At 50.6% G+C, this 12433-nt stretch overlaps 6 protein-coding genes across 6 annotated transcripts; 2 read left to right on the top strand and 4 right to left on the bottom strand.

Moving 5' to 3' along the window:
- Positions 1 to 735: 735 nt before the first annotated feature.
- GIQ15_06353 (uncharacterized protein) lies at positions 736 to 2007 on the bottom strand (the record flags this gene model as incomplete). Its single annotated transcript, XM_033553770.1, has 2 exons — positions 736 to 1484; positions 1545 to 2007. 2 exons carry the CDS (start codon positions 2005 to 2007, stop codon positions 736 to 738), a joined length of 1212 nt encoding a protein of 403 aa, XP_033404914.1.
- Positions 2008 to 2289: 282 nt separating this feature from the next.
- On the top strand, positions 2290 to 3119 carry GIQ15_06352 (rRNA-processing protein FCF1; the record flags this gene model as incomplete). Its single annotated transcript, XM_033553769.1, has 5 exons — positions 2290 to 2325; positions 2380 to 2414; positions 2483 to 2542; positions 2617 to 2979; positions 3038 to 3119. The coding sequence occupies 5 exons, from the start codon at positions 2290 to 2292 to the stop codon at positions 3117 to 3119; spliced, it is 576 nt and encodes a 191-aa protein (XP_033404913.1).
- A 969-nt stretch (positions 3120 to 4088) lies between these two features.
- Positions 4089 to 7485, bottom strand: GIQ15_06351 (uncharacterized protein; the record flags this gene model as incomplete). The annotated part of the gene is made up of 2 exons (XM_033553768.1): positions 4089 to 7200; positions 7298 to 7485. 2 exons carry the CDS (start codon positions 7483 to 7485, stop codon positions 4089 to 4091), a joined length of 3300 nt encoding a protein of 1099 aa, XP_033404912.1.
- Positions 7486 to 7861: 376 nt separating this feature from the next.
- Positions 7862 to 9259, bottom strand: GIQ15_06350 (uncharacterized protein; the record flags this gene model as incomplete). Its single annotated transcript, XM_033553767.1, has 1 exon — positions 7862 to 9259. The coding sequence occupies one exon, from the start codon at positions 9257 to 9259 to the stop codon at positions 7862 to 7864; it is 1398 nt and encodes a 465-aa protein (XP_033404911.1).
- A 219-nt stretch (positions 9260 to 9478) lies between these two features.
- On the bottom strand, positions 9479 to 10527 carry GIQ15_06349 (uncharacterized protein; the record flags this gene model as incomplete). The annotated part of the gene is made up of 3 exons (XM_033553766.1): positions 9479 to 10166; positions 10251 to 10332; positions 10404 to 10527. 3 exons carry the CDS (start codon positions 10525 to 10527, stop codon positions 9479 to 9481), a joined length of 894 nt encoding a protein of 297 aa, XP_033404910.1.
- Positions 10528 to 11336: 809 nt separating this feature from the next.
- On the top strand, positions 11337 to 12366 carry GIQ15_06348 (uncharacterized protein; the record flags this gene model as incomplete). Its single annotated transcript, XM_033553765.1, has 2 exons — positions 11337 to 11426; positions 11515 to 12366. The coding sequence occupies 2 exons, from the start codon at positions 11337 to 11339 to the stop codon at positions 12364 to 12366; spliced, it is 942 nt and encodes a 313-aa protein (XP_033404909.1).
- Positions 12367 to 12433: the final 67 nt, after the last annotated feature.

Genomic DNA, 12433 nt, shown 5'->3' with positions numbered 1-12433 from the left:
TCGGAAGGTATCCCCTTATCTCTTTCTTGTGCGTGTTATTTTTTTTGGGACGAGGGACAAGGCAGTAAGATTTTTTTTAAGAAAAAAAAAGAAATATACGAGAGAAATATCCCCGACGATCCGTCATGTCACCTTTCCGCCTTGTATATTTATTCCTCCCTTTTTGATCGCGTTCTTCCTTGAACTCCCAGGCTCTGACATGCGATCATGTCGAGATGCATACCCCCTTTCCTTTCACATTTTTACCCTCGTTTCCTCTTTTCTTCTTCTTTTCCTTCTTTTTTTTTATCTAGAGGAAATCCGTTGGCTTGACCTCGCCAGTTTCTATCCCCAGGTTGAATTGTGTTTATTGCTTTAGATGGCGTTTGCTCTGCAACGAGTTTTCCATTTTCTGGTTCTCCTCCCCCCTGGCCTTTTCATTCCTGTCTTTCTGTTTTCTTATCCTTCTTATTGTCATTCTTATTGTGATATCTTTTAAAGATAGCTGGATGGTATTTAATTCGCTTTATACATGATTCATTATTTCTATTCTTGTATCGTACAATCAAGTCTCTACCCTGTAGATCGCCCTCGTTAGACACGCGTGCCTGGACGCCTATATCCCTGGCAGGCGAGGTTACATGCTCTATCATGGTTTGGGCTTGTCGATAAAAGTTCAATACCTGATTCTCACAGGTATACCCGACGCTATGCATCTATGTATATATCGCTCTGTGTGGGCATCTTTAGCACGGCTCAAAAGCCATCATCCCAGAAGAGAGCTTCAGCTTTGATCCGTGCCGGCGGGTCACAATACGGAGCGTCTGGAGACTGTGGGTAATCCTTCATGTTCCATGCCCTTACGAACCTCCTTGCCTCAGAGGCAGATTCAAAGAGTATCCTCCAATTGCTAACATCGTATTCGCCAAACTTCGGCTTCGAGGGGCGTCTTTCGCGGACAAGGCCGTCATCGGCCCCCTGATCATCATCGAGGGAGACGATACTGTCCATGCCTTCGATAAGATCCCAATGTATCGATCGAACTTCCCCGTCCCAGATCAAGAAGTTTCTAATGGCCTGTTTGGTTAGACCGAGGAATATATGACGAGATATGCAGACCCGTACTGGGTATCCGGGTACAGATGGCGAGGGCGAGGACATGGTATGCTGATGGTCATCTCGTTTTCCAGTACCGGTTACAGCCCTATGGACCTTTATGCAGGAATTTACCCATTCACCAAACGGGAAGTGGTCGGCAGTAAGTAGGGGGAATTGCCATGGTGTAGTGAGTGTGTAATCTTGCAAGTTGAATCCCAACGAGCCACGGACAGAGTAGTTCGAAGGCAAGACAAGGTCTGAAGCCGGATAGAAGGGAGTGTTGTTTCGGAGTAGCTCGCGTAGCCTGTGAACCGCGGCCTGGTACGCTGCCGCCGACGCGGGATTCGTGAACAATAACAGCCAGCCGTCCGTTCGATCCAGCGTCTTGAGATTGCGAATAGGAATGACTGTTTGTGTATATCATTCTTAGCTCCTTGTCTCTTATAAGCGTTTTGCGGACAACTAACCTTCTTCAAGACCTCCCTGGCTCTTCCATCCCTCAAGATGTTTCCCTGGAGCTAGAATCCGTAGAAAGTCTCGCTCCGTGAGCGAAGTTGGTGCCCTCGATAGCAGAAGGGCCGTCTTATGCGGCCGTCGACTTAGTGCGGGATGTGTTATTTGAAGCCGGCCCATCTTGTCGATTTCCGTTCCGGTGCCATGGCTGGCAGTCCTGGGAACTGTTCCCAAGCCAAGTTCATCAAGCACATTTCCTTGACCCAGCATCTCCTCCTCTGGCAGAGTAGGCTCCGGTTCTACCTCTCGGGGTCTTGGAGGTGGAGGGCATTGTCTCGTCTTCAAGGAGTCTGCTTCGGTGATATCATCGTGGAACTGCCGGTGCGGCACAGGAGAGAAGACGGGCGATGGCCTCCATCCGGCGTTTCTCCCAGATAGCAGTATTCGCAATGGCCTTACTGCAGCCCTGCATCGCATTTCGGAGGCAGCGACGTCGTGGTAATCGGCAATGCGCTGCTTCGTTTCATTCTGTGCAGTCGCATCTCTTGAAGCTCTTCGAGGCTTTCTTCGTTATCGCGATATCACGTGATGTGGATATTTTTATAAAGGGAAAAAGGGCAAAAAAAGAGAGACGGCGACGACAAGACGACGACCAGCTATCATCGACACGATATCTCCTTGTCTCTTCGGTTTGCTGTTGATAAACAGTTTTATACTCGCCCCCGTCAAGAGAATTATTGGTCAGAATATACCTGCAAGATGGGAGTCGCCAAAAGAACACGCAAATTTGGCCATGTTTGTATCCCACATGCGCATACCTTTTCTCAGCCAAAGCTAACCTGATCCCAGGTCAAGAAGATAATTGGGCAAAAGGACATCCGATTGTAGGATTCTTCCCATATACCGTTCCGTTGCGCACAGAAATAGGCCTATGCTAACGCTTTCAATATAGAAAGCAGAACCAAGCGAAGGCCGAAGAAAAGAAAAAAGCCGACAATGTTGTCCGCGAAATGTACTTGCTCGCCCATTTGATAGTGAATTGTTATTCAAAGTAACATAGCTAACGTTCTTCGTGTCAACTTCCAGACCTCAAGCGCCATCTGCGCTCTTCTTCCAGTTCAATACCTCGCTCGCCCCGCCGTACTCCATCTTGGTCGACACCAACTTCTTGTCCCACACCGTGCAGCATAAACTTGATGTAATCCCGAGCATGATGGACTGTCTCTTTGCAAAGTGTATTCCGATTATCACGGACTGTGTCCTGGCGGAACTGGAGAAGCTAGGGCCGAAATACCGACTTGCCCTGCGGATAGCGAAGGACCCTCGTTTTGAAAGAGTGAAATGCGACCATAGTGGGACATACGCCGATGACTGCATCGTCGATCGTGTTATAAAGCACCGAATTTATATCGTTGCGACTAACGATCGCGACTTGAAGAGACGAATCAGGTGGGTTGACAGGATTCTTATTATAGCCTATATACAGTCACTAACAACTGAGAAATAGGAAAATCCCAGGTGTGCCGGTTATGAGCGTTGCTCGAGCTAAGTATGTCATCGAAAGGCTTCCTGATGCTCCAGAAAAGTGAGGGTAGATCGATCTTGGGACAATATTTCCATATCCATATGGACTGCAGTATCTCAGGGCTATTGTCAATGGCCGGGCCACCGAATCGCAATACCGTTGCCTGTTAGCCAAACAGCCAACCGCCATTGAAACCACAAGCCCAGCGGCTAGACATTCATGTATAATAGCCACCTTTCTGCAGGATTATCCAAGCCCGCAGGATCCGACAGCTGGCGCAACCCCTTTAAGGCTGCCATCTCGATTAAACGTCGAATCCACAACATCTACAAAGCACAATTCTTCCAACCTCTGAGATTTCGGGACACATACCTAGCAAGTCCATGGTACTTTTACCAACGTCAGACATTGCGCAAGGAGAATACTTTCAATAAGTACTGAATCAAACGAGAGTCCTAGCAATAATACTGGACTAAATTTGAAACAGAGTATTCTAACCCACTCAGATGCAATGCGTTAGCTACCCAATTGTTTCTACAATATATGTGTTGGAGGTCAGCTTCGATTTCGCCCCAAAGGAGGGACAGTACGGGAACGCTGTGAAGGCTGATGCATACAAAATGGATAGAGAATACTGTGTTTAGTTTTTATGGATTTTACTTGGTTGGCAGCCACTTTTATGTACAAAATAAAACAGATACTAGTATAAACACGGTCTCTGGTGGGTGACACCACCTGTTAATAGATATGTAGCGCTGATACCTTAGACACTCAAGCTAGTTAAATATGTAGTATGCACATTCAGATATATAGCTGTCACAAAATTGAAGCCTGATGCTAGATACAAGACATCCCATCCGCACAATAGGAAGTATAGAAAGAGACACTTCGCCTGTATAATTCATATTACATTAAGGTGTTGTCCATGTGGCCATGCAAATAATGGTGCATGGATATAAAATCTATAAAAATTAGAGTAGGTAGAAGAAGAATGGATTGGTATGATAGAGACGTCAACAAGTGTAGATACCACTCATGGTGTGGGCGGCTGAGCTTCCTGATCACTAGGTCCCTGTGTGGTTGGCTCTAAGTAGTCTGAAGCCCGGATGCCATCATGTTTTTTGAAGTGATCAATATCATCATCTGCGGATTCCTCGTCGCGGCCATCATCTTCGAGGTAGGACTCCGTCCACTTAGCTGAATCTGTCTGGGAAGTTTTCGAGTTTACGCTGAGACTGCTCATTTTACGGCCAAGGGCTTTCACAGTCTCGTCGGAATTCAATTCGGGGGTTGAAACTTGAGGTAAAGCGTTCGTATGTAGTGGTTGAAGCGATTTCTGGCCGTCGGGTTTTCCAGAACCGGTTTCAAAAATAATATTCGGCGATGCCTGGCGATGGGGTGAATCGTGCTGGCCTATAACTTCCTCACCTTCATCAGTCGCAGGGACATTCATTGGTTTTGCCCTTTCCTCTCGTGATTCCTGGTCATCCGATTCACGGGCAGCCGCCGTATAACCAAAGTGTGTGTCGACAAAATGTTTAACAACAGGCCATCCATAGGCGTTTGCAAACATTCGACGGACTATTATATTATTATGAGCATCCGGCTCAAGGCGCACCAGAACCTTACGCCACGTGAGATCGCGATGATATGCTCTGGCTATTTTCTCTTCCACTTTCATACCGCTGCTCCCCTTTTGGGCGGCCTCCGAGGGGGCTTTCGGGTTTGGTGACGTCTTGCCACTAGGAGCTTCTGACTGCAACCCTGAAATTTCCATCGAGGCACGTCTACTGACATTATTACTCGAAGCGCGAAATATGGTTCGAGGCCTTGTTGGAGGTGGTGGTGGAATGTCATCAGGATGATAAACCCGGTCATGGAAAATGGTTCTGGGACGTGAAGAAGGGTCCAAAAGATACTCGACGGAAGGTAGCGGAGGGCTAAGCACGTCACCCGCTGACTCAAGAATTGTTGTTCTCGGGGGAGTATACCAGCCATCTTCATCCTCGAATAGCGAGTTGCTCCTCACGGGGCCTCTGTTCGCCGGACCAGGACCAGATGGTAAGTCAAGGTTACTAGTTGATGTTCCCTCCTCTTCTGTATCAATGCGTAGGGTCTGGGATCTTTTGTATATTTTCTGACCCTTGTTCTTTTTCTGGGGTCGGAAGAACGAAAAGAAGGTGTTGACTGGGCCTGGGGAAGCAGGAGTCGTTGGCGAACTGATAGGGCTCAATTTTGGGGACAAGGCCACAGCGGGATCACTTTCTGATTGCAGATACTGGCTCGAAAGGGGTAGCTCGGGTGAATTCTGTCCACTTTGAGGAGCAGACTTCGAGGGCGGCGATTGAGTGGCCATCTTGTTGCTCTCCTGATTTTGATCCTCGATTGAACCAAGGGCGCGAGATCCTGCGCGCATTGCGCTTGAATTTACCCCAGTTAGCTGCGCCCATCCCCATTCCGCCACTGTTCCCACGAGTCCATTCTCTCGCCTTGCCTTCTCTACTCGTTCCAGTCCTCTCCAGTCAAGAAAAAGCAGGCAGGAAGTGCGCAAAGGCACAATACCGTCATTAACGACGTTGGAATAAATGGTACGGTTTCTAAACCGTTTCAAGACATCATGGGCAGCACCGCTCGGCAAGACTCGTAGGAGTGGCTTCGAGCCCGGGTCGTGGCCTTGAGACTTGTTGGCATCATTTCCAAGGCCTCCGATCATTGCTTCCCATCCGCTTCGCATCCTCGACGGCGCATTCCATGCCAGACCAAGATCCTGCCCTGTTCGACCGACTAGTCCAAAGTCGAGGGCAAATTTGACATATATAGGGTTCTCGTTACTAAGGCCAAGGAAAGGGGATGCAAATGCGACAAAATTAACTGGCTTTATGTAGTCGAAAAAGTCAGGGCAGTGCTTTTGGATGTAGGCAATGGCATATGTCTGGACCAACCCGCCGAGAGAGTGTCCGATAAAACTTATACTCGTAATTTTATAAGCATACTCGCGCTGCTTGCGGCCCTGAGCAGGGTCAGCGTGTCCTGGGCGGGTGGCCTGATTGTCCCCGTTTTTCTGGCGAGCCTGAGGACGCTGGAGTTTGTTCTTGGACTTTACAGGCAAATAAGGCTGATCCGGGTATGTCATTAGCTGAACATATTTGGCCAGTCTTTTCCCAAGATACTGGATGCCCCTCTCCGTTCGCACGGCGTTGCCCGGGAATCCTCGAACGATAACTTCTTCATCCTCGTCCTCGTCACTGTCTGTCCCGCAATCAGACGTGCTCGGGCCTGCTTTAGACGAGCTTGGTGTGTTTTCTTTTACTGACTCCTTGGTCCGTTTCTGTTGCTTCCGCTTTCTAGCCTCTTCACGCGAATGCTTAGCGGCGGCATCGATGCTCTCTTTCAGATACAGCATATCTGCGCCGAGATTACTATGCAACCCATGTGTCACGAGCACAAAATGGATTTTCTTGCGTCGTTTCTTGGTCGATGATTCCTCGGCCTGGCAAGAAGAGCCTCCCGGTCCAGGTTCCGGGGTATTTCCTTTACCTGGTTCCTTTTTGTTTTCACACGACGGGAACGGCGGCAGGTTCCATAAGCTGGTCGTATCATCCACGCGTAGCCGTATAGACTCGGAATAAACACCGGGCACTTTGTTAGAGGGCTTTGGTCGGTGCTTAGGGTCCTTTGCATGGTCACGAAGTTGGCCGGCAGGAGGTAGGTTTGCCAGCGTCGGTGCTCCCAGTTCTACAGACGCGGAGTCACGCCCAATAAGGAGTTCATATTGAACCGAAGCAGTAGAAGAAAATATGATCTCTGACGATACGTCGATTATCCAGGTCACCGCAGGGGGTTCACCGGACGGCCCAGCATGCGCGGTAGGTGGCGAGCGAACATATTCAGGGACCTGTATTATGGCATCCCAGGCTCCTCCAGGCTTCAGGTTCGGTTCAAACTGAGGCAGCCCCTCGACCTCGTGCTGGTCAAACTTGTGGTTGGGATCAAACGAGGACGGCCGACAGGAGACATGGAGCGCATACGGCCCGTGAAGATAGGCTGCCCGAAGCGGGGTGGCAGACGTATTTCGGATCTTAACGTAGAGCTTCGTGGGAGTAGGAAGTATACGATCGGCGGAAGGTGTATATGTCAAAGTATAACTATGTGATTTTCTGTCAGCTCTCTCTACACAACCATCGCCGTCGCCATCGCCGTCGCCGTCGCGCTTCACGTCGAGACTGGGGAATATATGCCTACCGAGCCACCTCTCCCACCTTCACGCTGCCGACCTGGTGAACGAGCAGCATCTCCGCAGCGCGTCTTATCTCAGCCGGAGGAATACTCCAACCCCGCAGGGTGCGAAATGTTGGGTGGTTTTCAGGCGACAGAGGCACTCCGCTGTTCGGTGTCTGAGAGAGCTTGTAGGTCCGCGGTGTAACGAGCATTGATTCCTGTCGAGCTCGCTGAGTCTGGTAGCGTCGAGGGCGTGAACCGGTTTAATAATATAGGCATCCTCCGTCTGCTGAGGGTGAGGTCATAGGATGGGATTCGGAGCGTTCGGCGGCGGACTGTCTCTCGTATATATTCAGCAGGCCAGGAAGGCGGCGAGCGAGGCTGCAGCACTGGCGACTCTTGTCATGACCTGAAGCTTTTCCTGTCTTGTGTCCTCTCGTTTCCTCTCGTTTGAATATGAAGTTGCAGTTGTAGTTGTAGTTGTGATTGCAGGTTGAGTTCTAGGACTAAAGGCGTAACGGTATTTCAGCCTCTGGTCACATTTCTAGCTCTAGAAGCGTATTAATACAACAATATATCGTATCTGAATTACATCACCAACTGGCAAAAGAAGCGCTGCGAGCGACGGACTTCGATGCAGCTTTCGCCGTCTACGGGCACAGAGACGATCTTCCCGTCGATGCAGAGCCGCCGCCAGCGCTCAGAGGCGTCGTCTCCATCCTCGGTGAGCCGTATCCTGACGGCCTCGACGGCGGCGTAGCCAACCTCTGGCTCCTCTGTATGTTTCCCCCCCTGATACGCCAAACCCATCAGCTCCATCGCCCGGCCAGGCGCAACAGGTCCAAAGTGCACGATGCGTAGCTGTCCATCCAGCGGCTCGGACGAGGGCGAGATCATGAATCCTTTCTCCAGCTGGGAGACTAGTGTCACCAGCACGTACATATGCGACTCTCGGTCGACGAGGTGCTCCTCTTCCAGTCCGGTGGTGCTGCTCTTCTTGACCAGGGTGATGGTGCCTCTATACCGATGCGACTCGCTGCCGTCAGAAGGGTGAAGCAGCTCTTTGGCCGCCATCTTAAACCGGTCGACCCCGAACTTCCTGTACTCGGCTGTGTCGCTGTCCGCAACCAGGGACGCGTGCATCCCCCAGCTTGCAACGACCACTCCGTAGATATCAGCTTCCTGTCCAGCGTCGGCCACGGGGATCCGTTCACGTCCTTCATCGGCCACGTACATCGAGCCAGGCGGAAGCCGGACTCGAAATGCCGGGAGATCCTTGGGCGAGCCTCGCAGTAGACTCGAAAGGCCAAACGTAGAATCAGACAAGAGACCTGTAGAATTTGCAGTCCCGTTCCCGGTGCCCATGGGTATCAGACAGACGACGGGCTTGGTAAATGCAGCATCCTCTGGGACCTCGGAGAACACTTTTATCAGGTCTATCAGGCCACCGTCTCCAGAGAGCAGGATGATGGTCTGTGGATGTCCAGACAGCGCCCTTGGAAGGAAGACATCCTTTGCCAGCTCTATAATCGTCTCGGCTGACCGAGTTTCGTGCACTTCATATGCCTTGAGCTTTAGATATGATAGTAACGGCTTCAGTGCATTGCTAAAGAAGACCGATGCGCCCTGCGTCCCCGAGAGCGTCGACAAGACGATATGGACGTTCGAACTGGCTCCCTCTGGCCCTGGTGCCGCGAGATAGGGTGGAAGGCTGCCTGTGTATTTGCTGAAGAAGCCCGAGGGTGGCAGGCCAGATAGATTCAGAGTCTCCAGGCTGATGTTCTTCTTGTCTTTGCCTCCTTCGTCTCCTTCGTGCTTGAGATAGAGCAGGATATTCTCAGAGCCGACTGGAATGACTGCGACGATGCTATCTGCTGGCACCCGCGATCTTGTCCCTGTTCCCAGTGTTTCCCATTGAAAGTGGTCTCCGAAGAAAGTGATATCAGACAAGATCCCGTCCACTTCGCCTCGAAATAGACCAGACATCTTGACAATGCTGTAGTTGTTACTTTTAGGCTGGGATTCGAGAAAACAGTCTTCTTTACTGCGGCTGATCCAACCCCACATAACATCGACCAGCATTATAGATGATGCATATAGATACTCCAGTCCTAACTCTTTAAGATAATATCGTCCATATATTGTATATCTATTTTTGCAATATCGTTCTTGCGTCATCCTCTATGTTATCTCTCTGCTAAACGTCTACTCATCAGAATAGGAGAGGGTGCCCTTAATATGAGACCAGAACTCCTCCACAAGCTCCGTCTGGCCCTCGCCCTTTGGAGAACCCCTGACGGCTAGATATCGTCTCGAGTCCACTCTGGGTTGCCAGTTGCCAGGGTTTCCATCCGCCATGATGCCGCCGGCTTCAGTCAAGATGATCCAGCCAGCACATACATCCCACGCCCAGCAACCGCCCTCCCAGTAGAGATCCAGCACACCAGAGGCAACCGAGCAAAGGTTCAGCGCCGCGGAGCCCATACTTCGCATCGAGTGCACCATGGCACCGCCTTGCTCCTTGGACTTCCCCAGACTCTCAAAGGTGCGCAGTTTGGTTTCCCAGTTGGCGCCGCTCCGGTCAGATCCCCATTCTACGGCAATCAGCGCACTGCTAAGCCCATTGAGCGGCTCAACATCGTCCCCCTTTAAGGGCAGCTTCTTGGTTCGGTTCATAAACGCCCCTTGGCCCTTGATGGCGCTGTAGAGGGTATTCGTAAACGGGTTGAAGACGACACCGACCATGGGTTCATAGCCGACTGCGAACCCCAGCGAGATACACGCGGACGGGAAGCCATGGACGAAGTTCACCGTGCCATCGATAGGGTCCACGATGAAGGTCGGCGCCTCGGTGAGCGGCTTTGATGGGTGATAGGTCTCCTCGCCCATGAACCTAGGGCAAGATGCAATTCAATAAACGGGTCTTGAAATGTGAAAAAGACGATGCTGACGGGTGGTTCAACAAGATGCAACGCACTCATAGTCAGGATACTTCGTTCGAAGGGCGTCTGAGACCACGGCCTCAACGGCGCGGTCTGTCTCGGTGACCAGGTCGGAGCCTGCTGCCGCGTTAACAGAAACGTATCCCCAGCGAGAAGCTGTCCAATTCATCACTGCGAGGGTCGCCTACTGTTCTTCTTCGACCCAACGCCATTGATCAATGGATGGGCGCTGGTGATCAGTTCCCCCGCCTTGCCGGCCAGCTCGATGAGGAACTCATGGACCTCCGAGAGGTTGGGTGTCTCTTCAGCCATCTTATCGGCCGCCAGTTGCAGTCAAAGATATCTCCAGGTCTGCTCGTCAACGTTGTCGCTCTTCTGTCTGCGTTTCTATATGTTCCGTCTTGTCTGTCTTTTGTTGTTGACTATGACGTCGCCAAGTGGGTGAACTTTTGTGTCTTGGCATCAAATTTCTCCGGCTTCGAGGATGGAAATATTTTATGGCCTCGTTTCTGTCGCAAAGACATTTTCACCCTTCACACTTGCGCAGACGCCTGGAGATAGAGACACTGTTTGATATCAGGGCTTTACTCGACGTTACTGGCTTAAAAGTTGTTTTGTCAACGCTGACTGCCTGGTTGCCCCTCCTTCGAGACCGGAGAACCCCTTCCACCAATATCAAATATCATACAACAGAAGGTATAACCGCTCTAAAGGCTGTTCAGGATGCCCTCGGAGCTGGAAGAGGTATTGCGCCTGCGTGGTCATTGTCAGGTTGAAGTGGAAGCTGATACAGGTGTCTATAGCTGGTTGAGTTTCTTCACCATGGAAACAGTCAGATCCGTCAAATAGGTATGCTGTACCGGCTATCTTGATACTCCTCCTTTCAGTTGCTGACGCGATATTTACCTATATAGCCTGCGAAAACCTCGTCGGGTATTCTGTCTCTCAACCTTCACTGTTCAAAAAACACCAGTTACTTCCAGTCAGGGACCTCAAACTCCTCGCGCTAGACTACCCAGTACGCCTTTCCTCTTAATTTTCGACTCTCATCTTCCTAGGTTAGAGAGTAAAGCTGATCAGCTCGTTTCTGGTGTTAGCCGATAGCAAAAGATGCATTGACGATGCTCGTCAACCTGTCCGGGGACGAGGAAGTTCTGAAAGAGCTGGCAGAGGACGATGCCTTTCTCGAGATACTGCTGAAAAAAGTGACAGTATGTAGGTACCTGTCATTAAGCCTGATAATGGCTTAATCCGCCACGTTCGACCAGCACTCCTAACTCGCTCCCTACTTCCCTCTAGAACCCGAAAGAAAAGGCCGCAAGCGAGATCACCATGCTTCTAGCCAACCTGGCGAAGTCGGATAGCATCAAACGGGTCGTCACGCTGACGAGGGCCATACCAGAGGGTGTGTCCACCTCCTCAAAGGCTATGGATCAACTGATGGACTGCTTCATCAAGGGAAGGGACAGAAGGACGGAGAATGGCGGCAAGCCAGCCAGCAGCGAGGAAGACAAGACATACGATTATCTATCGTACTTCTTCGCCGACATCTCTAAATTCGAAGAGGGACGGGCATACTTCGTCACGGAGCAGGAATATGACTCTGTAATCCCGATCACTAAACTCACGGTGTTCACCGAGCATCGTAGCCATATTCGACGGAGAGGTGTAGCGTCGACTATCAAAAATGTCGCATTCGAGGTCTCTTCACATCCTGCATTGATATCGGAGTCCGAAGTGAATCTATTACCATATATCTTGCTCCCCCTCGCAGGACCCGAGGAATTCGACGACAAGGAAAGCTCCGAGATGCTTCCTGATCTCCAGCTTCTTCCACCGGATAAAGAGCGTGATCCTGATCCCGAGATTCTCACCACGCATTTAGAGACACTGCTACTTCTCACTTCGACGAGAGAGGGACGAGATACACTGAGGAACATCCAGGTCTACCCCCTCGTCCGGGAATGCCATATGCACGTCGACGACGAAGGAGTGCAGGAAGCGTGTGATCGGCTTGTCCAAGTGATCATGCGTGACGAGGAGGGCGAAGGAGAGGGGACTGCTGAAGCTATAGAGAAGGCTAAGATGCTCGAGTTGAAGGGCCAGTCTGGAAACGATGCCGACGAAGAGAAAGTAGTCGAGATCTTTTGACATGTACCGATGGAGTACAGCCTGTATATAAAACATAGACAAAAGCTCAAATCAAACTTCATAGTAA

This window comes from Arthroderma uncinatum, assembly GCF_011692745.1.
Source record: "Arthroderma uncinatum strain CBS 119779 chromosome Unknown scaffold4, whole genome shotgun sequence".
Lineage (NCBI taxonomy): Eukaryota > Fungi > Ascomycota > Eurotiomycetes > Onygenales > Arthrodermataceae > Arthroderma > Arthroderma uncinatum.
This window is presented reverse-complemented; position numbering and strand designations above follow the sequence as displayed.